At 30.9% G+C, this 25,712-nt stretch overlaps 1 protein-coding gene across 2 annotated transcripts; it reads right to left on the bottom strand.

Moving 5' to 3' along the window:
- Positions 1-200: 200 nt before the first annotated feature.
- LOC127732433 (uncharacterized) lies at positions 201-20,449 on the bottom strand. Of its 2 annotated transcripts, none has more exons than XM_052241471.1 (7): positions 20,185-20,449; positions 13,119-13,183; positions 4,848-5,022; positions 2,893-3,180; positions 2,119-2,185; positions 1,321-1,403; positions 201-707 (listed from the first exon to the last, which is right to left on the bottom strand). In XM_052241471.1, the coding sequence occupies exons 2-7, from the start codon at positions 13,152-13,154 to the stop codon at positions 559-561; spliced, it is 798 nt and encodes a 265-aa protein (XP_052097431.1). In that variant the 5' UTR covers positions 13,155-13,183; positions 20,185-20,449; the 3' UTR covers positions 201-558. The 2 variants fall into 2 exon arrangements, with proteins under 2 accessions (XP_052097431.1, XP_052097432.1); XM_052241472.1 differs by lacking the exon at positions 20,185-20,449 and adding an exon at positions 16,499-16,761.
- Positions 20,450-25,712: the final 5,263 nt, after the last annotated feature.

Below are 25,712 nucleotides of genomic sequence, written 5' to 3'. Positions count from 1 at the left end.
TTGTGTTAGATGACATAATTCAATGTAGAATTAAGTCATTCAAGATTAATAAAATAAGGCAGAGTATTATTCAGGTCTTCAAGTTCTTTGGTCGAGTATTGTTAAGATATTGAAAACCGGTCGATATCTGTTTAGGTACAGGTGGAGTAACGGTCAAAAATAGGTTTGTAATGTACCATAAAACAAGTGGTCACATAAATGTTGCTGTCTTTTTATAATCTGTATGATGCTTGTAAGTATAATTCACTTTTCTTTTTAATATAACGTAAAATATTTTTCAAAGAAATTGTTAACAAAAATGTCGTTAAAGGATAATCCCTTGCATAATCACTTGAAATAACTATTAAAATATTGTATATGAGTAGCTTGAGGTGCAGGACATGCTAACCATTTCGAAGTACCTTACGTTTTGATGGTGTTTGTGTTTCTCAGTCTTCAGTTTTCTATGTTGCGATTTTTTTTACCCTTTTATTGTCTTTCGATCGTTTTTCATTTTTTTTTTAGTCATGGCTTTGTCAATTTATTTTCTTCTGGTGAGTTTGAAAATCCTTTGGTATCTTACGCCTCTCTCTTAACAATAAATATATCATTCCGATTGTTTTTAGATTTCATCTTCACCTGATACTCACCGTATATTGGTACAGTACTTATCATGATAATAAGTAAAGTTACAGTAGCGTAGGCACAATACTGTTGATATGATATTCCTAAAAAATATATAAAGAAACAGTAGTACATTGTAAACCGCTGTTCAATAGTCATAATTCGATTAAGCAAAAACAAATCCGGGTAAATAACTAAAACAGAGGGAAACACATCAACTATAAGAGGAAAACAACGGAACGACAAAAACACTGAACTACAACAAAAACAAACGCCAACATACTTAGAAACTGACTGTCTGATAACAACTGCAATATTCCTGACTTGGTACAGGACATTTTGAGAAAACAAATGGTAGGTTGAACCTGATTTTATGGCTAGCCAAACCTCCAGTATATAACAGTATATACATATTTGATATTGTATGAACGTAACCTTTTAGTTTGCAGGTTAAATTTTGAGTAAAATATAGAAACGTTTAACCTTAAAGAATAAATAACAACACAAATGAAAACAATTGTGAAAACCCTATTCTTCTTACAGTAAAGTATATATATTTATAAATAGGGATACTTTTTATAAACGCTTAAGACTATAACTATCAAACGCTTTCAAAAAGTAAATGTTTAAAAAGAGTGTTCAAATGAGACACTGTGAGTCTGTTAGGGGTGATGCCATTTGTGTAATGATAACGAAAAATAATCATCAATACATTACCTTTGTTTGCGTATTCTGTTTTGTATTGTGTTACGTTTATCCTGCCTCTTACTGATGGTGCTGATTTGTTGCTTTCAGGTAACCTGTAAAATATTATTAATGTAAAAACTCCTCGATTTTATTTCTTGATAGCATCAAAACAATTGTTGAAGATATTTTCAGAAAAGTCACAAACAGATCAGTGCTGTTCTTATATATGTTTCTCAAAACTTTCAAAAAGTAGTAGGTATGATCTTTTGTAGATGCTTGAATTTAAATATCAAGACGTATTGTAATTTTCAAAATAACATCCTTCAGATGTTCAAAAACATAGGTCGGTTAGACATCGTGGTTCATATTTTGAAAATATGCCTCGTTTTTTCCTGCATCACGGTATCAAATTTTAGCGAAAAACTGCAAACACTGCCACAATATCTTCATTTCGAGACTTATTATATAATTTTTATCCCCCAAAAATACATGTCGTTTCAATGTGTGTTTTGTTGAAAGGTTAATATGTGCAAACATGCTAATTTTGGCATTTAACGACACCATATTGATATCATACATTACCTTTCTGTGTGTCGGAATTACATTAATTAATTCCTTTAAAAAACGGTGCCTTATTTTCTTATGAAGGATGAAGTCTGATTACTTAAGTCAAAGAAATAATTTTCAGCGATGTATCCCATTGTTAAACCCTGATGAAGTGCGCATAATGAATGAGTTTCTCTGAGTGCTTTTTTAAAGGATTGACGAGTATTAAAAAAATAAAAAAAATGTGTTTTAGGAATAACAAGTAAAGTAGAATTTACTTACCCTTTGGTTGTAATCTCTAAACATGAGGCATTCATAAATACAGAACCGTCTTGACGACATGGATGATCTGTGATCAAACAAAAATTAATATACATTTAAAAGACCATCGTATAGAAATGAAATACATCGTTGATTTTAAATGGTATTCAAGTTGCACGAATCAAAGGAGGTGGTACACCTGTTCGGGTATAGCCCATTAAGCTAGCGATTCTCCTAATGAAACATACTGGTCTTATTGTGACATTAAAGGTCATGTCAGACGAAACTCTGGAGGATACAACCGAGAAAAGGAAAAACTATATATATAGCATCTTATTTGGATATACATACATGAAGGCATATAATCAGACTAACCGACAAGCATTCCGAAAGATGCAAACTGTAAGATATAAAGGAGATTATGTTGTATATCATATTGTTTATGTACAAGTCTAAATTGAAAACAACGTTCAAACCTATGATTGCGTTGGATAAAAATCGCAATTTTTATACGTTTGCATGCAAAACAAATTTCGTGGTAGAGGGGTCTAAATACAGCACAAACAACATTTTCCAAAAGACCAAAAAAGTGAAAAAGTATATTTTAACAAAACGCATTTGACTAACAGGTTTGTGTATATACACCAAATAGCGCTCAGGAAAGACGGACTTTTTTTAAAATTTTGACACCGAATACACTTTCTAATAATGCTTTGTCTGTTTTCATCAAAACTCAAGTAATGAACGTTCATATATTAGAGGAGTGTTTTGATAGTATGCTTGTGTTTCATTTACCTCTTTCATTACAAGTTACTTTATGACAGGAACAGTCTTCCTCTGAAGGTATACAAAAGCAGTTGTTTCTTGGTTTGATAATAAATTTGTATCCTTTTGAAGAGTTACATCCACATGTTGTGTCATTGTTAAAACTTCCTTTATTAAAAACATATTGGCCTTCTTCATTACAAAATGACTTGTGATACACACAATTACTACTGCCATCGGTGGAGAATAGAAAAGGTTGATATCGTTTATAGGTGCATTGTGCTTGGTTGAAAATCGGTTGAAATACAAGTTTACTGCCTGAAATTGAAAGAAGGAATTGTAGATTATTAGTCCAATTAGAAAGAGTGTTGTCACATCGAAAATAAAAAAGTAATAATAGTATTAGTAACCGTAGACTTAAAGAGCTCTCAGTTTGTGTAAAATTGACCATCCTGAGGTACCAAAAAATCCCTAGCAGTTTAACTTCGTTACATAATTGTCAAATGGAAGGGACAATATTGGCACCGTATAATGATGCAGACAACAAATTTTGCAATTATAAACTTAAATTTATTCCCTTTTATGTCAAACAATCCATCCAGAGGTATCAAAGTATCTAACTATCCGGGCAATACATGAATATTGTAAAAATAAGGAAAGATTGGCATTTTTTATTGTTGTAAACACAAATTTTACTAACCATAGACTTATAAATTCTGAATTTTTGTAAAAATATCCAAACATATATGTATATAAATGTATATTTAAAAACATGTTTTATCTTCTAATACAAATGCTTACGTTGCAAAAATTACATGAATGAATATCGCTTCATAAAAATGCTTGAAAAATATATGCCAACATTAAATACAGGTACTGCACAACTTTAACGATATTTTTCACAGCATAATGAGTAAGTGGTCAACATTTTTTACGGCAGATGTAACTCTGTCAGGCTTCATGAAATATCATAAATCTGAAAATTTAGTTTCTGGACCATGTAATCGTTTAAAATTCCTTGCCCTCTCACGAAAAGAAAAAAAGAAAATCTTAATGGTTTACAATTGAGGAATAAATATCAATTTGGTAACTTAGCACGATTTTCAATTAATCAAAAAAAACATCATATCATGCTTTGTAATCGTTCATCTATATACTTGTTGAAAATGGGTAGTTTGGCATTTTTATGTAGCTAGTCATGTGATATGATAAAGTCAGTCACGACAAACTGAGTTTGCGCATCTACTACCAATGTGTCTACTTTTAACAGAAATAGATAACGCGCCTTTTTCACATTAACGCAAATTTACACGAAAAATTTAACTCGCGTTTATTTTGTATGTCTAATGAAATTTTGAAGTTACCCTCGAGTTGACGTGTCGCGTTAGTGAAATCTGTGTTAACTTTTACGTCAAAAACCATGCAATCCTTGGTCTGCAACTAACTGGTATATCAGATTATATATATCTAATGCTGAACAAATTCAATTAGAACTTTTCAATACTGAAACGTCCATTTTCATTTCCAAACATTATTTTCAATTTACACAAAAGAACCACTGATTGATCATGAATATTCATCAAAATTACCCTCGCGTAGAGGTATAGATTTTAATGAGCTTTTAGATTCTTCATGATGATAACTATAGACAATTATTTTTGTTTTATTGCGAACAGTTATTTGCAACCTGGCTATTTTAGTCTTTGTGCCATTTCATAGAAATCGAAATCAAAACGTTTTGTGTACGTTCAAGTGATTATCTCATCCTAATTTGCAATATCAGTGTACTTCGATGAATATAGTATACGTTTGTCGATGTTCGTCTGTGTAGAAAAATATGGGAATTAAATACAAGTTGTTTATGAAAAGTATGAGGTTTAAGCTACATCCATAGTAAGTTGGAATTAAGGCTGTTAGTACACGTGTTTTTTTTTTAAAGTTTCTTTTAGATTGTTTTATGATTTTATAAATAAGAATATAATTACCTATACTGCTATAATCTAGTTCATCACAGGACTCCTTATATATATCCTCTAATCTATATCTAATATGTAACAAACACACATATTGACTACTACTGCAATTAAACGTTTTTGCTCGGAGGCGCCACTCTCCTGAAACTGGACACCTTAGTTCAAATGCAAACGTCAAAGCAACAACCTTTGAAATAAAAGAATTCGATTAATTAAATCTTACAAAACTAAAGAACCAATACTTTATTTCGGGACGACAAATATTTGCAACCTCCATATTAATAAAAGGAAGTGTGGGGTATTTGTCAATGAGAAAACTATTCAATAACAAAAAAGCCCATATGAGGTCAACGTATAGTTTTTAACAATAAAAAGGTCTCCATGAAACATGCGGAGTTACATATTTGCCCGAGTCTTATCACATTTTGTGTACAATCGCTACAAACAGAAATTACTAAAGTTCTGGTTTAATACCAAAACAAAAAACAAACAAAACAATCAAATAAAACAAGACACAGCAAATGACAGCCAACACAAGCTTCCTTACTGACGTGTACATGAAAATATGACAGAGCTAAAGGTTTATCTTAATCTCAAACCTTTTAATTTGATTAATAATGAGTGGGATAACAAAAGGTATACAAACAAATATACAATAAGACCGGTATGGGAAACATTTACTTAAGAATTCAATGCTTCTTTTTGTAAATTTATAAGGGTGCAAAGGCGTTGACCGAACTACATTTTGTATGTCATTCTAAACATGTGCGCACGGTCAACGCTTTTACCTAATAAAATTACAAAAAAAAGCATTCAATACTTATAATTACATTGTTTTGCTAGGATCAGGAAAACACGATTTCTATCAATTTTTTCTTTTATTTACCTGTGCACTTTTTTGTGGAAGCTCGTGTCATCATGAATGTTACATTTCATTTTGAAATTAATGTTAATTTCAGAATGACGCAAGATTGATGTTAACTTAACAAAATAACGTAATATAATGAAACATACATGTAATGTAATTATTCTATAATAATGGTGAAAAGAACAAGAAAACACAGATACCATCAAAACAATATCAAATAATGTCGTATTAAAAATATTGCTTGGTTTGTTTTCTGTGGAGTATTTTATACAATATCAATGCAGGAAAAGGTCGATAAACATACATTAAGGCACATATTCAGATAAACTTAACTAGGCTTTGAATACGATTGTGCTATCTTTGTTGACAATAAATTTAAATCTTCCCCCATAACATCCATTGTGTTGCAGGTACAAAATGTAGGCGCGGTCGCCTTTTACATTAAAGCGTGGCTCAATTCTGTGAACACCGGTTTTGATTCAATTTTCTAATCAATCGTTTTGAATTCAATACAAATACAAAAATATCACACCATTATAAAACGTGACCATGCGCTAGATTTTACAAGCATGACTGTAGTATTGTATGGAAAGAGTCAAATTTGCAATGGACCTCCACGATCATGAAGACTTGGCACGTTCTTACTACGACCTTACCACGACCACCACGATCTTACTACGACTTCCAAAATTTTTCATAAACTCTGAGGTCGTAGCGGAATCGTGTCATAGTGTGATGGGGACAATAATAAAAAATGATTCCTGGTTGTTTGCATTCAACAGTTCGACGTCGGTTAACGATGTTTAACATACTTTACAGCTACTTTATGTTCTTACAGTCTAAGTCGGACGGTACTGTTCGACAGTTGTTAAAAGAATGTATATTTGATTTTTCAAATTCACCCGCGGTTTGTCTACATATTAATCTATACTGCAATTTAGCCAATCAAATTGAAGTCGTTTTGTTCACACAATTGGATGCCCGTCCACAAGCATGATTGTAGGTAAACGCTGCATACAGTCAAGTGTAAACATCATCAGTATTAAACAAATTATAAAGTATCATGCAATGTCTGCTTTTGAAATGTTGATGTTGTGTGGCAGCAAGTTGTTATATTTTACTTTGAAGTTGTATGAATTGCGTTCAACTGAAACAGTTTAACTAAATATATAAGTCCTAGGTAAAGGTGTTAAAGAGATTTAATATAAAAAAGAAAATGTAGTATGATTGCCAACGAGACAACTCTCCACAAGAGACCAAATGACACAGAAATTAACAGCTATAGGTCACCGTACGGCCTTCAACAATGAGCAAAGCGCATACCGCATAGTCAGCTTTTAAAGTGTTTTTGTCGTATCGATGGTAAACAAAAGAATATCTGTAAGAACATTAAAATGTGGAATAAAATGTATAATTTCACTAACCCACATTACAATAAGCGAGCAAATTAATGTGTAATAACTTGGTCAGGATTCATTAAGTCAAATATGTTATCAACATTATTGATTGTTTTGTATATACTTGCTAACAAATTCCAAGACATATTTGACAACTGCGGTTACTGGTTTAGATAAACTGAACCCCAGTTTTTTTCCCAACTGAATAGAATTTACATTTACTTACTAAGGGAACATGCAGACATTTAACTTCAAGAGGGGGTTACATTGAATTCATTGTTTTACCAACTATAATCGAACCAAATTATTAGTCGAGACAGAACATTATTTTGGGTTGAAAAACAGAATATTTGTGTCAATGGTGCGACAACTGATTTATTATTCTTCCATTTTGAATTATAATTATTTAAAAATACCATACCACCCTCCCCTTTAAGTTAAATGATTGTTCCTAAAATGCATTTCTATTACCCTTCTGAATATTTACTAACATTTTACACGCTACGTCATCCAAATAAATTTCCCACTAATCAAATCTGGATTTTTCTGTAAGCCTGCTTTCAACCGTTTACTAAAAGTTTGAAAATATGTTTCAATGACTTTTACAACATATTTTTTTTTTAAATTGATATGTTGTCGCCAGAAATTTTTAAAGAAAATAAATGAATGGTCATCTAATAAGATAATACTACCTATTGGATTAATTGTTTATTTGTTCTCTCCTTGTACATGTATGATATATTTGCCACGTGACGTAAAGATGACTAATCTATCATTTACATGCAGACTATACAAAAAGATCTGGGAAATGATATCATGATACATTTTAATACATTCGTGAAGTACTGAAGACAGAGTCTTTGAACGTCAACTTTAATTTCGGTTAACCAGGTACTCGGTCGAATGGTTATCCGAGTAACTGATTAGGTAACAATGTTCGAATTGGCAACACTACAAATAGCAAATTAACAAATAATTTAAATATGCCATGTGTCAAATTTGGTGAGCGTTCCAAAGAGCCAGCAACCAAATGTCATAAACAAAACTTTTTTTATATCTGAATGTTTAAGTTTTAGACTCATATGGTGTATGGCCTAAATATGGCACACTTTAATATTGTAATGTTATACACTACTTTATTCTCTAAAAGCTAGGTACAGAGAGACAACTACATGGAATTCCAAATAGCAGCAAAGTCGTTCAGTTATGTTTTTTTATGTCAAACCCATCTTTGTTAAATAATGAGACAAAAGAGTGTATATAAGGAATAGAGCCTAATTGATTAGACCTCACACTAAATGCATATATGAATAAAGCTAAGAGGGGCCAGTCATATACTACTTGCTGAAACCCCGTGAAAGTTTTGATTATGCTATATTTATGATGGCGAAAAATATGATTGATTTAAGATAAGTTTATCTTTGATCAAAATCTTATTTGCAAGCCTTGTCGTATGAAATATAAGTCGGAAGTATATTAAGCGGCCGATATTATAATATTAAAGAAAGGAAATAAGCTGGTAATTACTTTGAACGAGCTTTAAGTAACTACATAATACTAATCAATAACATGTGATAACTACATACTACTAATCAATATCATGTGATAACTACATACTACTAATTAATAACATGTGATAACTACATAATACTAATCAATAACAGTAATAACTACATACTGCTAATCATTATCATGTGATAACTACATACCACTAGTCAATAACATGTGTTAACTACATACTACTAATTAATAACATGAGATAACAACATACTATTTATCAATAACATGTGATAATTACATACTACTAATCAATAACATGTAATGTTAAAGTAATAGCTTTTTTCTTTGTCTAGTTTAGATATATTAATATTTTCATTTTAGGATGTAATACGTCTTCTGATTGGCTGAAAGTTATTAGCTCATAGACATAATTTTTTCATGTTACCGTGACGTATTCAAAGTTTTTTCCATGATGTTCTCTTCAGGTTATTTAGTGTGCACCACATTTTTGAAGTTATTTCTTCATAGACAGAAAAAAATATTACAGTCATTCCTTAAATATATCAAATATTTTTGTGTGTGTGAACAGAATTTTATTGTTTTCTTTTTCTTTCTGCTTTATTTATTCTATTTACTGCACATTTTATTCTATAATGTACTAGTAGTAAGCTTTAAAATGTCCCTACAAGACAAAATGTTGACAATCGAAAAGTACGAGAAAACCAACAAATTTATGAACAATTCAATTAAAGAAAAACAAATATGACAGACCCTAAACAACGACAACCACTGATTTAATGACTCCTGATTTTGGACAGGAACATAAAAAATTTGGTAGGGTTAAATACGTTTGTGCACTCAGTCCCTTTTTTTCTTTTTAAGGTGTAATTGTTACTGAAAAGGCAACAGATCAGTGATAAATACAACAACTTTAAAACTGTAATTAGATCATATCTGTCACATTTGTTTTTGGTAAATTGTTTTGTTAAAAATAAGGATCTTAGTTTTCTCAAATGAACTGTGTCACATTTTTCATGTAGGGCATTTTAAAGCAGACTTTATGGAATGGGGGTTTCTCTTTGTTGAGGGCCGTACGGTTGCCTATGATTCCTAATATGCGCTTCATTTCAACTCTGGTGGATAGTTGTCTGACTGGCAATCATACCACATCTCCTATTTAACACTGTTGGTACAAGTAATATGTGTTTTAGATAATTCAACATTGTATATAAAGGGAATTGAAACAACTCACAGCGAATTACGAGGTAGAACGACTGACTTATGAGATTTTAACATCGATTATCTACTGTAATTTGCGTCCTTTTGAACATTTCCACAAGATTTTAAATAGCCAACTATCAGACATTGAAAGTGATGGAATGCAATTTAGTGCTAGAAATTTATATATATAAATATATATAAGCTACTGAAAATGATTATGCTTTCAATTTCTGGAAATTTATCTGAAAATCAAGAATCATGTTTCTATACATTTGAATTGTGAAACCTCATTTCATTTTAGCTTTAGCAACAAAAGATATATGACGAAAACTACATAATAGATTACAAAAAGTCTCATGATACAATGACCACAAAAAATAATGACTCATCTAGTAGGATTCCATTTGATCTTGAACGGTTTTCATCAAATCTTGAATTTCTTTGAACAATTGTTTTTTTTTTCTAGAAAACAATGTAGCTGAAGTTATAGTACTTGTCATTTGACGATATTTTGTTAGTCTTAAAACTATTAGATAGGTATGGTTTGTACATCTTTTATTCAATAGACGAACACGCACGTGTAATGTTTTATTTTGGTTTAAAACCAGTAATAGTTCAATTACTGGTTATTGATACATTATGATTTAACAATGACAACAATACAATTACGGACAGAGATTCTGCCATGGTGTTATGATGAATTTTGGACTCTACATGAACAGCAAATATATTTAAAAAGTTCCAATCATGCTATCTAATGCACAATTACATGGAATACTTAAAACTGTAAATTCAAAAAATTAGTCCGGCCAAACCTGAAGGATTACCGGGAAATAGAAATATGGTCACTTCTTGTGTTCTTCCGACCAGTTGCAAAAGTGGTGCGTCCTTTAAGCTGTGTGAAATGAATTAAACGTGAAATCTGAAGCCTCGTTGAGAGAGAGCATCCCGCTCACTGTGATTTTGGACACTATAAAAAATTCTTTAGCGGGTCAGTAGTTGGCCTGTTGCAAGGCGGCTAAATTGGTATACTTATCCAATATACAACCATTATCGACCTGCAGACACATTTGCCACCATTCATCCTTGTTGATCCTTATTCAAAAACCTACCTGTTGTATTTATTGTTAATTTGTTCTAGTTCCGAACATGCAACACTAAATTAATCAATTATTGTCCCGTTCAACGCTTGTGTATATAGCGAGTGTAGAGATGAATATAAAAATAAGGAGATGTGGTGTGATTGCCAATGAGACAACTTTCCACCAAAGTTTAAATGAAGTGGACGTAAGCAATTATAGGCAACTGAACCGCCTTCAACAATGAGAAAAACCCATACGGTCGGCTTTAAAAGGTTCCGAAATGAAAAAAATATGAAACAATTCGATTGAGAAAACTAACGACCTTATTTATAACAAAACACTTTACGAAAATCAAATATGACAGACATGAACCAACGACAACCACTGAACTACAGGCTCCTGACTTGGGACAGGCACATAAAGAATGTGGCGGGGGTAAACATTTTTTGTGAGCATCCAACCCTTCCCCTAACAGCGAACAGTGGTGTAACAGTTCAACATAAGAACATCTTTAAAAATCAGTTTAAATAGTCTTAACTTTTCAGATGGATACAAATAGAAATACATCTAAAGAAAAACAAAACGATACTAAGTACAGATCTGAGAGTACTAGCCTTTTAAATTTTCGTGTTGAATAAGAAGGCAAATTTTCTTACTTTAAAAAACAATGAAACTAGATTTTTTTTATTGATTCAAAAACTAAAAGAAAAAGGAAAAGAACTTATTTATTAGAAATAGTTAAATCTTAAAACATTACAATGAAGCATACAGTTGGGACACAATAATGCCCGTATTTTGTCTTACTTACTTGTAAACACGAAAAAAATACATAGCTCTGCATTTGTTTCGGTTCTTATTCATCCTCCACTTTCAAATATTCGTTTTAAACGTTTCTGATGAAGGTAGATCCAGAAAAGCGCTTCGGACGCATGAAATTAATAACGTGTTGTTTTCATTTTTTAAAAGGGTTAAAACATGTTGGTATTACTTTTATTAAGGGCATGATGCATGGTCAAGGTGGTACAAAGTTGTACAATATTGAACAGGACTATATTTTTCCGGGACTAGTCACTTATTTGTATTTTCCCCAGAGACTGTTTAGCCAGTGCAGTTGATAAGTTAACATTTTAAAAGTGTTAGTTTCATTAAACATTTCATGAGGGTCTTGAAGGCAGTTGTTTTGTTTAAGTTGTTTATCAGCTTGAAACTTGAAGTTTCCATGGTTTTCTAAAAGTGCACAGATAAATCTTCTGGAAATTGTAGATTTGACAAAAGGAAAAGTGTACAGATGATGGTGTCAATTAATAAATACACCTCTTTGATTTCAGACATATTTGAGTATGAATTCATGTTTTGGAATCATAGGTATTAATACTATTGACAAACAAGTAAAATGGGGAAAAAACAGACAATTCCTGTCACTTTTAAATAAAAATTGTGTACACAAATTTTAGTTTTGAGTGGTTGTTACTGGTTTATTTAAATACTTCATCTCACTATGGGGTAAGAAAATATTTGCATACTAATTAATAACTAAATATATTCCACAATCAGGTCATGACATTTATTTGGTTACAGCAGACCACAAAGCAGGTATCAGATAATTACGGTTTATTTACACATAATTGTCATTTGAATGAGTCTTGAAACAAAAATTACAGGTATTAAATAGTTGAGGTCAGTGTATACTGAACAGTCAAACTGCTTGATCATTATCCGTAAAATTTTGAGACGCTGCTGCTAAATTATATACAAGTGAATCTTTGTCTTTATCAATATTGTGTAGTTCGACAAAGGTGTACTGTATTGAATTATTTATTTCAGATAAAAGTCTTAATCTCGGCCTTAATGTTCATGACTTTCCTAGACCAGCAAAAAAGCTTGCCTTTACAATCAGAGGATTAATTATTTAACTTTCCTAATTCTAATTCTAAATTATGAGTTACGGGAATTGATTGGTATTAAAGCAGTGTAAAGATAGATGGCTTTGATACATGCTCAGGATTGAACTTCTTGTTCTAAACTATAAGTTGTTTCACACTCTTTGTCCGACAGTTCAGGGATGTTCATATTTATATACACCGGTCAACCTTTTGTTTGTTATAATTATAGCTGAATGATGAAATGTTTTAAGGTCACCTGGCCCGAATCAAAAAAGAAAAGAAAAGAAAACCTTCTATTATTAGAAAATGTTTCAGATATAAATTATACATACCTGAAGGATAGTCAGTAGGATGAACCTGTCCATCATGTATGTTCTTCATTACTTATATATGCCATCTAAAAAAAAACCATTTAAATTCAGAGTTCAGATATTACACCATAAACTGTATATTGCATTGCGTATTAACCCAAACTAGGGATTCATAATATTGTATATTCTTGAGCTAATGTTGTTCATTGTCATGATGTTTTTTTTTTTATATTTTATTGCCCCGGAAATATATCTTTTAAGTTTTCGTAATCAAGAAAACAGATGCCTTTTATTCTAAAAAAATATGTCAACATGCGTTAATTATGAGAAAATAAGCAAGTATTCTAATGAAACTCCTGAATCATATTACGTTGAACATTGATAGGTAGATGGTGAGACCCAAATAACACTTTTGTGTAAAATTAGGCATTAAATACAAAGGCCACACGACAAATAGAGCCTCTGACTTATGACTAAAATTTCAATTGATCAATCCTTGAATTTTCAAACAAAGTGTTAAAAGGAATGCATGCTTACATCGGGTTCAGTACGGAAGATAAATCATTGGTTAATATCAGAAACATCAAACGATAATTTTGATTAACATCACCCGACAAGTATTTTTTTTCGGTAACTCCGGAAACCAGCTTAAGATATAATATTTGTTCCAGTGGAAATAATATTCCTGAATATTTTTTCCACTTATATTATGAAGGAACTTCTATTTCAACAAAATCGGATATTTAAATCAAAGAAACAAACAAAAAGATATAATAAAGACCCCAACAGAAAAGTTGCTGTAGTTGATAGTATTTATGTCAAAGACGCCAACAAATAAGTTTTGGTAGTTGATGGTATATTGACAAAGATGCCAACATAACAATTTTTTGTAGATGATAGTACATACTATATATAACAACACTTTCTCGATAAGGTACAAGTTAAGTAAAATATAAATACATGGGTAAAAACAAGGAAAAACAAAAATGTAAACACCTCTTTCGTCACAATAACACATCTAATTTCCCTGCACGGGAACGCCTCAAACAAAAATTCCGATAACTGGAATATAGAATAGATATCATTACATGGTGTTTACTTAAATTGGTATTGTAGATACAAGTTTCTTGTATAAACGGCATGCTTAAACACTTGATCGACAAATTACATTAACACAGTTTTATAAATTGATATCTAAGAAAATATTCCAATGACAGAATTAATGCAACACCCTCTTAAAGACAAAAAAAAAAAAAAAAAAAAAACATGCACGATTCTTTAATTTTCCTTGTTTACAACAAATACATCGAATATGGTATTAAAAACTTTTTGAACGACAATATAGTTGTCGAGTTTGGAAGAGTGATGATTCAACAAACAGATGCTATTCCGATGGGTACTAAGTGAACACCCCTCCTGACCAATTAATTGTTGTACTCCTTCTCAAAGACAAAGCATATGTATTGCAAAGAACTTAAATTTCCTCCTCGGATACATAAAGAAGTCGTGACAATCATTAACCAACTTTTCAGTGACTGGTTGCATCTCAAATGTTCAAATAAACTAGAGATTAAGGATACTGCTGAAACTATGTCTGCTTCAACTCATGATTTTTTTTTTCGATATTAACATATTATGCTCATTACAAAATAGAATGTTAAGATAGTTATACGGAAGAAAGTTTGAAACAAACACTACAAAGGTTTGACGGTCAAAAACACAAATTGTTTGACCTATAGTATAATGATGTATGAAATCCCAGCGACATGCTTTTGCAGTATTTTTTTATTTTTTTTTTTAGAATAATCGTCTCATATTGGATAGTTAATGTTTAACCTTTATGTTCCCATCCATTTATTATCGAGCTAAAATCTTTTATGAACAAACAACAAGTATATCAAGTTACATAGGTTATTAACTTATACTGTAAATAGTACTTGTTTGAAAGTACAAATATATTAAAATGGACTGGCTTAAAATAAAAAGATAAAATATCTATATATATATTTTTTAAAATGAATAAAACATGTCTGAGTTGGTAACATTAGTAATCAACTTGAGACACATTGTTTCTTGTGAATAAAATATATCACATCATTTTACATGTATTTATAGCCATTCTGATTTAAAGATATATTAGGGTATCAAAGATAACAGAACTGTAATGAATTAGTAAACACATTTGTGTCAACATAATTGACATGGCAGTAAGTTCACATAACTTTTTAGCTTGAGTCGCGATAAAAATTCCCAAACTTGTTGAATTGATCAAACGTTGCATTGGAGATTTGTAGAATGGTTCATCTTATTAAATATTGTTTAAAAATGTAAATGTGTGTAAAAAACAAAATATGTTGATAATTTCGCATGCATATTTATTTTTCATTCGAATTATCTGAATACTAAGTGCTTCTGTCAATTACCCTTTACAAATAATAGGTTTGTTTTTCTTGTGTTCATATGAGATACAAGATAGGAACTACAGGATAAATATTTTATTAGAAGAATATTGGACAATATATTCACACCTCGTAAAGAGAGTTTAATTGTCTTTACTTGTTTTTTTGTATATTTTGGACTGAACTGATGACAGTTACAATCAAATCAATGTGTCAAGATTTAATATTGATAATTCATATTTTAGTGAACTCGTGTTATTGACTTTTCAATGTGGTTATATTTCAAAAATATTAAAATTAGGTTTTTAAGATTGATAACACGTAGAATGACAATGTTTATTACACAAATATGCTGACCTGAAACTACTTGATCCAGTTAAATAAGACAAAGATTATGAAATGATTTTTGTATGTTGTCCATTATATGTTATTGACTTGAAAGTACAGAGTGTTCATTGTGCATCACATATTCATCATTGTAGTGAAATGTTATTTGATATAACTTCCATTTTAACAACATGGATTTCCCATTTGACTTAAAAATGATAGTCTGTGATTCATGTGGACAAACCCTGATATTTATAATTAATTGTATTATGTGTATATGTTTACTTTATATTGTGACACATTCAAAATAACTGGTTATATTTAAAATCAAAATCTAGACAGGATACCTGCTATTTTCAAAAGAAAACTGACAGACCATGCAAATGATATTTGAAGTCAGGTATTTAACATTGACCAAAATTAGAATTGTAAAAATGTATTTTAACAATTCGTATTTAGCTACTGAATCTAAACTTTAATAAATTGATTTGAATATCCAGTTCGTTTTTTTGTATTTAAGGAAACTTTTGAATGAATGCATACAGAACGTTAATGTTCATTTTGTATAATCCCAACAAAAGAATAATGACCTCCACATTTCAAAGATATTAAAGTTAGTTTTTCAAGATTGATAAAACGTAGAATGAAAATGTTTATTAAAATAAAAATGCTTACCTGAAACTACTTGTTTCAGAGTTATATACGACAAAGATAATGAAATGAATGCTGAATGTTGTCCATTATAAGTTAATAACTTCAAAGTATAGAGTGTTCATATGCAATATCATCACATATTCAGCATTGTAGTGACATGTTATTTGATATAACTTCCCTTTTAACACAACATATTCCGCATTTGAACTTAAAAATGATATTTTGTGATTCATGTGGACAAACGCCAATATTTATAATTGTATAATAATTATATATGTGTGTACCTTACATCACAACATATTTAAAGTAAGTGGTTGTATTTTAAATCAAAATTTAAACAGGATACCTGATATTTTTCAATAGAAAACTGACAGACCATGCAAATGTTTTTGCTCTAATGTTTAGAGTCTGTTATTCAACATTGACCTAAATCAGAATTGTAAAAATGTATTTTAACAATTCTAATTAAGGTACTAAATTTAAACTTTAAAAAAATGATTTAAAAATCGTCCAGATCTTAAAATGTATGTGTAGGAAACTTTTGAATGAAAGCATACGGAACAATAATGTTCATTATTTATAATCCAAACAAAAGAGTAATGACCTCACATGCTGAACACAGATCATGTTCTAGATTTTGTAAAATAAATTTCTTTTAAAAATGAGTTTAAAACTACACCAGCAGGCACCCGATGCTGTAGAGATGTCGATATTTGGTTGAAAATAGGTCGCAACGTCGGCGACCTAAATTCAACGTCGGCTGGCAAACGTCTGTCTGGCATTATAGAACGACGTCTATATAACCTTGTTTTTTTGGTCGAGAACTTATACAATGTCAACACAACGTCGGATGTCATACATGTATGTCGATCGGATGCCATATGTCGGTCGGACGTCTAAATTATTCTAAAATATTGAAATCACACGTACACGAACACAAAGTCTTAAATTATATATTATTCTTTCAATACTATATGTATCCTATTGTTATATACATAATATAATGAACATTAAAATAAAGTTTAATGTAGCCCTCTACTAAGATTAATAACGTCGAATATGCCTTATGCCAGTGTATATTACAAATCCAGACTACCACCACACACCCTTTTTTCAAGGAACATTTGCGCCCCTTTAGTTGACGCAATCACCAATAAACTCTTTAAATAATTTGATTGATCATTTAATTTTTTATTTTCGTATAATAATCGGGTTAATCGTTATCTTTCGTGCAAATAAATAAAAAGTTAAAGTCAAGTGTGATGTTTATGCACGGGTCATCGATAAATATCTATTCATGCATGCGATTTCGAGACAATTTAAAAGTCTGGAATACGGTATTTATATTCCGTAATCATGATGCATAGTTTTACTGAAGGAACCAACATTTATTTCCATTTTAAAACTAGACACGAACTTCGTGGAAAAAGTAAGGAAGATCATCATCAAGTTAAATTAAACCAGCTAAAAGTGAATAAAAAGTTTGTACACTACTCATATAGTTCCATGTAAAAACTGCAGTTGATCGTTTCCCTAAAATCACTTGAAAAAATGGTTGAAATACCCACGGGATCAGAAATTAACGGACTTATCAAAATATATAACTGCAAATTATCCACATAGAAGTAGAAGCTGAAGATAAGAGGTCTACTTTTAAGGATTATAATTCATAAAGAGTTACACAAAATAAAATTCCTTTACTATAACCTAGAGCAACCCATGTACCATACATGTACATACAACTGTCAACTACAACTCATTTGCGACAATCAAATGTATTTAATAAATGACCAAATGATTGTCAATATACGCTATATACGTTTCAAAGGTTGGCCAGGTATGACGAACATAACCGGTTTAAAAATACACATTTAAAACACTACTATTTACCATAGTATAAATAAACTCTTACTATTATAACAAAAGAAGCGCTGAACTGTGATCTCTTCATTAAGTCGATTTGAGAATTGTATCGATCTTTATGTATACCTGTTGTATTTGATGAAGTAGGTATATGTCTCTAATGCATTAAGAAAACATATCGTGTTCCGTCTTTGTCATTTTTAACCAAATAATAACTATCTCCAATTCTTTAATATGATCACGTTTTAGAATTTTACACATATGATAATGTAATCATACAAAAACAATTTTGAAGACACAACTATGGATTTATAAAAATGACAAAGATCTTTGATATGATCGTAGTTTATTTAATTGTTTGAAACGTTTACAACATTGTTTTACAAATATAGACATTTATTGTAGAAGTTTTTTTTTCAAATGCAGAATTTAGACAATCGTGCATTTACGGTTTTATATGTAAACTTTGCATAATTTTTATTTCATTGACCTTATTGAATGGTATACAAAAACTGATCCAACAGAGTTATGAGGAAGAACAACTGAAATTTAAAGGTCACAATTACGAATTAAATGTCTCAATACTTTAGCGACATGTTTCGCGGTCTTCGATCTTTGGATATTAGAAAAATAGTCTGAACTGTAATTTTCCCGGTTGAGTCCTCATCGATTGTGACATTTAAGTGAGGGTTGATTCGTATGGCGGGTAAGCATGCATAGAAGGTGACGCTTCTCTGTCGACGCAACTGAGTTCGTTCCTTTTGAAGGTTATGCGATACCTGCAGCGTTAGTTTGCTACCTTGATTTGTCTCTTTTTAACCAATTTACGAGATTTGAACATCGAAAAAAAAAACTACTGTCGTCTTTAATTCAGAGATACTTATTTATGAATGAAATTGTATCTGGTTGTGATGCTGATTCATTGGCATTTACCCAAGTTATCAAGTTTTTTTTTTATAAAACGGGTAAGTAGATAATGGATAACATGCACTCTTTGAATCAAGCGCTTACTTCCTTTCACTGATATTTCTCATTCTTGTTGTCTTTTCTTCTTAAAGAAAATCATTTTTTTCAACAAAAGAAAGCATTTGAAAAAAGATCTATTTTAATTCTAGTATTCAACCTCCTATAAAGAGGGCGGGTACACATTCTCGCTTATCAAACGATTTGATTGATTGATTGATTGATTGTTGGTTTGCTTAACATCCAGTGGCAAATACTCCATGCATCAAATACAGTATGAAGGCCCCGTAACAAGGTCGGGGAAATTTGGACTGCCACTGGAACATGTTGGTACATTGGAGATGGGCAGACATTTATCCTTGAAACAGGTCCCTATCGAACGATTTGAAAAGAGAATTAAATGTAAAAGTGTAAACCACGCCGTTATGTATACATAACGTCTCTAGAACATTATTTGATTATATTTCAGTTACTCCATGTGATTTTTTGTTATTAAAAAGCTTGACATCAATATTCCAAAATATAAACATAATTGAGAAAATTAATTTGATAACTTCTGTCTTTTCATGATCATTTTTTTTATTCCTAAACTTCAGATCTTTTCCCCCTTTTCATTCTTTAAAAATCAACGACCCACATCTTTAAAGTGACAGTGGTTATAGCTTTGCTCTATTATTTGATCGTGTAGTTTAAAGACTATTTGTAATACTGTGAATACCTTGCATAGAGAGTTAAATTGTCTTCACTTGGTTTTATCGTATTTAAACTGACCTGAGACATTTACAATCAAATCAAATTATCTTTTGTTTCAAAGATATCAAAATTAGGTTTTTAAGATTGATAAAATGTAGAATAACGTTTATTAAACTAAATGTGCTTACCTGATACTATTTGACCAAGAGTCAAATAAGACAAAGATGATAAAATGAATGTTTAATGTTGTCCATGATAAGTTATTGACTTGAAAGTACAGTGTCCATTGTGCAATATCATCACACATTCATCATTGTAGTGAAATGTTATTTGATACAACTTCCATTTTAACACAATGGATTCCGCATTTGAACTTTAAAATGATATTTTGTGATTCATTTGGACAAACCCCAAAATTTATAATTGTATTATGTACCTTACATTGCGATTGATTTAAAATAACTCGTTGTATTTTAAATCAAAATTTTAAACAGGATACCTGATATTTTTCAATAGAAAACTAACAGACTATGCAAATGATCTTTGAACTAAAGTTTGAAGTCTGGTATTTAACATTGACCTAAATTAGAATTGCAAAAATGTATTTAAAACTCGTCCAGATTTTAAAGTTTAAATGTTTTTATTTTTTTAGTGAAAGAAACTTTTGAATTAATGCATAAGGAACAATAATGTTCATTATCTATAATCCCAACAAAAGAGTAATGACCTCACATGTTGAAAACAGATCATGTTCTAGTGTGTGTAACATAAATGAATTTCTTTTGAAAATATGTTTAAAACTACCCATGCAGGCACCCGATGTTGTACAGACGTGGTTGTTTGGTTGCAATTAGGTCGTAATGTCGGCTGACAAACGCCTATCGGACATTATAAAATGACTTCTATATAACCTTGCTTTTTGGTCAAGACCTTATATAACGTTAACACAACGTCGGATGCCATATGTCGTTCGAAAATCTAAATTAATATAAAATATTGAAATCACGAAGATAAAGTATTAACTTATACATTAACCTTTCACATTGCTATATCACAATTTAAAAGTCTGGTTCTCGGTAGTTCTATTCCGTTGTCACGATGCATAGTTTTGCGGAAGAAAACGATATTTCATTTCGTTTGAAAACTAGGCGCGACCTCACGGAAGAAGTAAAAAAGAATATCACCAAGTTAAATTAAACTAGCTTAAAGTGAATAAAAGGTTTGTACAATTATCGTATAGTTTCATGTAAAATTGCAGTTGAATGTTTCATTTTATTCACTTGAAAAAATGGTTGAAATACCCACGGGATCAGATGCTAACAAATTTATCAAAATATATAACTGCAGATTTTCCACATAGAAGTAGAAGATGACGATAAGAGATCTTCTTTTAGGGATGGGAATCCATAAAGAGATACACCAAATAAAATTCCTTTACTATAACCTTTAAGAACCCATGTACCATACATGTACTTAAAACTGTCAACTAGAACTCATTTGTATTTAAAAAACGACGTAGAATGATTGTCAATAGACGCTTTATACTTTTCTAATCTTGGCCAGGTATGACGAACAAAACCGGTTTAAAAATATACATTTAAAACATTATTATTTACCGTAGTATTAATAAACTCTTATCCTTAGAACAAAAGAAGCGATGAACTGTGATCTCTTTATTAAGTTGCTTTGAAGAATTGTATTGATCTTAACGTCTTGAATTGTTGAAGTAGATATACTAGTATTTCGTTAATGCATTTAGAAAACATATCGTGTTCTTTCTTTGTCATTTATAACATAAGCTTAACGATCTCATAATCTGAAATATGATCACGGTTTACACAAATGTTTTAGAATTTTACACACATGATAATGTGATCATACGAAAACAGTTTGAAGACAAAATCATAAATTTATAAATGGCAAAGTTCTTTGATTTAATTGTAATGTATTTAAAAACTATAAGTGATTTCAACTTTTACAACATTGTATTACAAATATAGACATTTATTATGGAAGTATATATACAAATGCAGAATTTCGGCAATCTTGCATTTACGGTTTTATCAGCAAACATTGTATAATTTTGGTTACATAGACCTTACCGAGTTGTATACCAAAACTGATCCAACAGAGTTATGGGGAAGAACGTCTTAAATTTTACGGTCACAATTACGACTTGAATGTCTCAATACTTTTGCAAAATGTTTCACGGTATTAGAAAAACTACTGTCATCTTTAATTCATAGATCATTTATGATGAAATCGTATCTGGTTGTGATGCTGTTTCATTGGCATTTACCAATTTTATAATGTTTTTCATGTTGATTTTTATCTTATAGAACGAGTAACATGCACTCTTTGAATCCACGGCTTACTTTCTTTCACTAATATTTCTCATTCTTGTTGTTTTTTTTTCTTCTTAAAGAAAATCAGTATTCGAATTTAACAACAACAAAAACCTTGAATAGTATTAAACCTCCTATAGAGAGGATGCATACACATTCTCGCTTATCAAAAATTTGATTGATTGATTGATTATTGGTTTGCTTAACACCCAGTGTCAAATGCATGTACACTTTGCCGGTCGGAAGAATACCAAGAGTGACTGTATTTCTATTCCCCAGTTACCCGGTTTGAGGGGGGGGGGGGGGGGGGGGGGGGTAACGATTTGAATAGAGAATTACATGTAAAAATATAAATCACGCCGTTATGTGTATCCATAACGTCGTCAGAACATTAATTAGTTTTATTTTGTCATAGTATCAATATCAATTTCATTTGCACCATGCAATTTGATGGTTATTAATAAATTGTACATCAATTTTCCCCAAATCACAATTGAGAATATGGAATTGATATCTTCTATCTTCTTATGATAATTGTTTTTTCTTCCTAAACTTCAGATCTTTTCCCCCTTTTCATTTTTGAAATACAACAACTCACATCTTAAAAGTTACAGTGGTTATCTTTGCTCTGTTATTTAATTGTGCATTTTTTAAACAAATATTTTGTAATTATGTGAATACCTTGCAAAGAGTAATGCATTGTCTTTACTCGAATTTGAAAATAATTTTAGACTTACCTGCGGACATTTATAATTAAATCATTTGATAAAGATTGAATATTCGTTTTAATTGAATTCGTGTCATTGTCTTTTGCTTGTAGTTAAAGGTCAAAGATATTAAAATGAGGTTTTTAAAAATCATAAAATGTAGATTAACAATGTTTATTAAACTTAATATGCTTACCTGGAACATCTCAATCCAGAGTTAAATAAGATAAAGATGATAAAATGAATGATTATTGATGTCCATTATAAGTTATTGACTTTAAAATACAGAGTGCCCATTGTGCAATATCATCACATATTCAGAATTGTAGTGAAATGCTTATTGATATAACAATCCCTTTAACACAACGGATTCCGCATTTGAACTTAAAACTTATATTTTGTGATTCATGTGGAAAAACCCCAATATTTATGATTGCATTATGTACCTTACATTGCGGCATATTTAAAAAACATACTTGTAAATGAAATTAAAATTTAAACAAGATACCTGATATTTGTCAATTGAAAACTGACAGACCATGCAAGTGATATTTGAACTAAAGTTTAAAGTCAAATATTTAACATTGACCTTAATTAGAAATTTTTACAATTCGAATTTAGGTACTGAATTTAAACTTTTTTAAAATTCGTTCAGATCTCAAGGTTTATGTGTTTTTATTTTTTTTTTATTAAAGAAAACTTTTGAATGAAAACATACGGAACAATAATGTTTATTATTAAAAATCCCAACAGAAGAGTAATGCCCTCACATCCTCACATGCTAAAAAACAATAGTTTGCTTGAATTAAATGATTTATTTAATTGTGTTTTAAACTACATCAGAAGACTTCCGATGTTTTCCAAGGACCATTTGCGTCTCTTTAATTGACGCAATCACCAATACACTCATAAATGATTTGATTGATCATGTTTAATGTTCGTTTTTTATTCGGTTTAATCGTTATCTTTAGTGCAAATGAAGAAACAGGTAAATAAAATCATAGATTCCAACATAGCATTTTTTTATTTGCGCCAGATGCGCGTTTCGTCTACAAAAGACTCACCAGTGACGCTCGAATCAAAGAAAGTTAAAAAGGCTAAATGAAGTACGAAGTTTAAGAGCACTGAGGACCCACAATCCTAAAAGTTTCGCCAAATACAGCTACGGTAAAGTCGAGTATGATATTTATTCACGGGAACTTGATAAATATGTATTTATGCGTGCGGTTTAGAGACTGTGTTATATACAAATACGGAGATGTTGTATGATTGCCAAAACCTATACCGTATAGTCGGCCATAAAAGGCCACGACTTGAAAAATATGAAATATTTCAATTAGAAAACTAATAGCCTAATTTATATCAAAACAATTTACGAAGAACATTTATGACAGACGTTAACCAACGACAACCACTCAACAACTGGTTCCTGACTTGGGACAGACACATACATAATTCGGTGGGTTTAAACATGTTCGTTAGCACTCAATCCTCCCTTAACCTTGGACAGTGGTGTAACAGTACAAAATAAGAACAAACTATAAAAATCAGTTGAAAAAGGCTTAACTCATCAACTCGACACAAATACAAACAATAAACAAATAGACAGACAGGACGTGGCAGGGAATATATCCATCCTTCACAACAACAAAAAAACACTAAGTGAAAATCTGAGAGTACTTGCAGTGACTGACAGCTAGTTCAAAGCCAATAACAACTAATTAAAACGTATCTAAGACTAACATATCAATCAGTACTCATCCAACATCTCATGGTTTTAGTGTAAAGACGTCATTTACAGTCAGTCTGGTTCCCGATATTTCCATTCCGTAATCACGGTGCATAATTTTACGGAAGGAACCAACATGTAATTTCGATTAAATACTAGGCGCAAACTCGTTGAAAAAGTAGAGAAGATCATCATCAAGATAAATTAAACCAGCTAAATAAAATAATGATTTGTTGACTGTTTCCTTAAAATCACTTAAAACATGGTTGAAATACCCACATAATCAGAATTTGATGGATTAAAAAAATATACAACTGCAGATTATCCACATAGATGTAGAAGAAGTTAAGAGCTCATTTTTTAGGAAATTAAATCCACATAGAGATACACCAATTAAATTTCCTGTACTATAATTTCTTGTTCTATAACCTAACGACATAAAACTTTAACCTAAATAAGAGGCATTCCTGAGGTAAATGACGGCCTAAAAAAGGGGAGCGTGTTCCATCAAAATGAGAAGGAAAAGCATTTTACACAGTCGTGATGTCTTATGACCCTAACATAATTGTCTACTGTTTTGATTTTTTGGCTAATGATCCTCATAAAATGTTGTTGGGGTGTGGTGGAAATCATTTATTACCTAGCCAAGATTAGTTAAGTCACCAAGCTGTTTACATGTAATGTATTCCTATTTTACAATTGACATTTCCTCTGATTGAGAAACTGTCACTTGACCCTAGCATTTGAGACACACAATCTTTTGGCTTCATCATGTTCATACAACAATCACTTTTATTTTTTTGTTGTCAGACCTTTTCTCTACCATGTCTTGTGCATTTGGTCTTGTGGAATTGACGTTTTATAAGAACATTTTTGTATATCCAGCTGAGGTATATATGCTGTTGTTATACTTATTTGAACCTCAATTATATAAA

The sequence above is a fragment of the Mytilus californianus genome, unplaced genomic scaffold (genome assembly GCF_021869535.1).
Source record: "Mytilus californianus isolate M0D057914Y unplaced genomic scaffold, xbMytCali1.0.p SCAF_24, whole genome shotgun sequence".
In the NCBI taxonomy this organism is placed as follows: domain Eukaryota; kingdom Metazoa; phylum Mollusca; class Bivalvia; order Mytilida; family Mytilidae; genus Mytilus; species Mytilus californianus.
The sequence above is the reverse complement of the archived record's forward strand: the minus strand, read 5'-3'. Positions and strand labels throughout refer to the sequence as shown.

Coding starts and splice junctions, on each gene's coding strand:
- LOC127732433 (XM_052241471.1), bottom strand. CDS start 13,154: ATGATGGACAGGTTCATCCTACTGACTATCCTTCAG. Junction 3,181..4,847: donor ACTAGATTATAGCAGTATAG/GTAATTATATTC, acceptor TTTCAATTTCAG/GCAGTAAACTTGTATTTCAA. Junction 708..1,320: donor AACAGAATACGCAAACAAAG/GTAATGTATTGA, acceptor TATATTTTTTAG/GAATATCATATCAACAGTAT.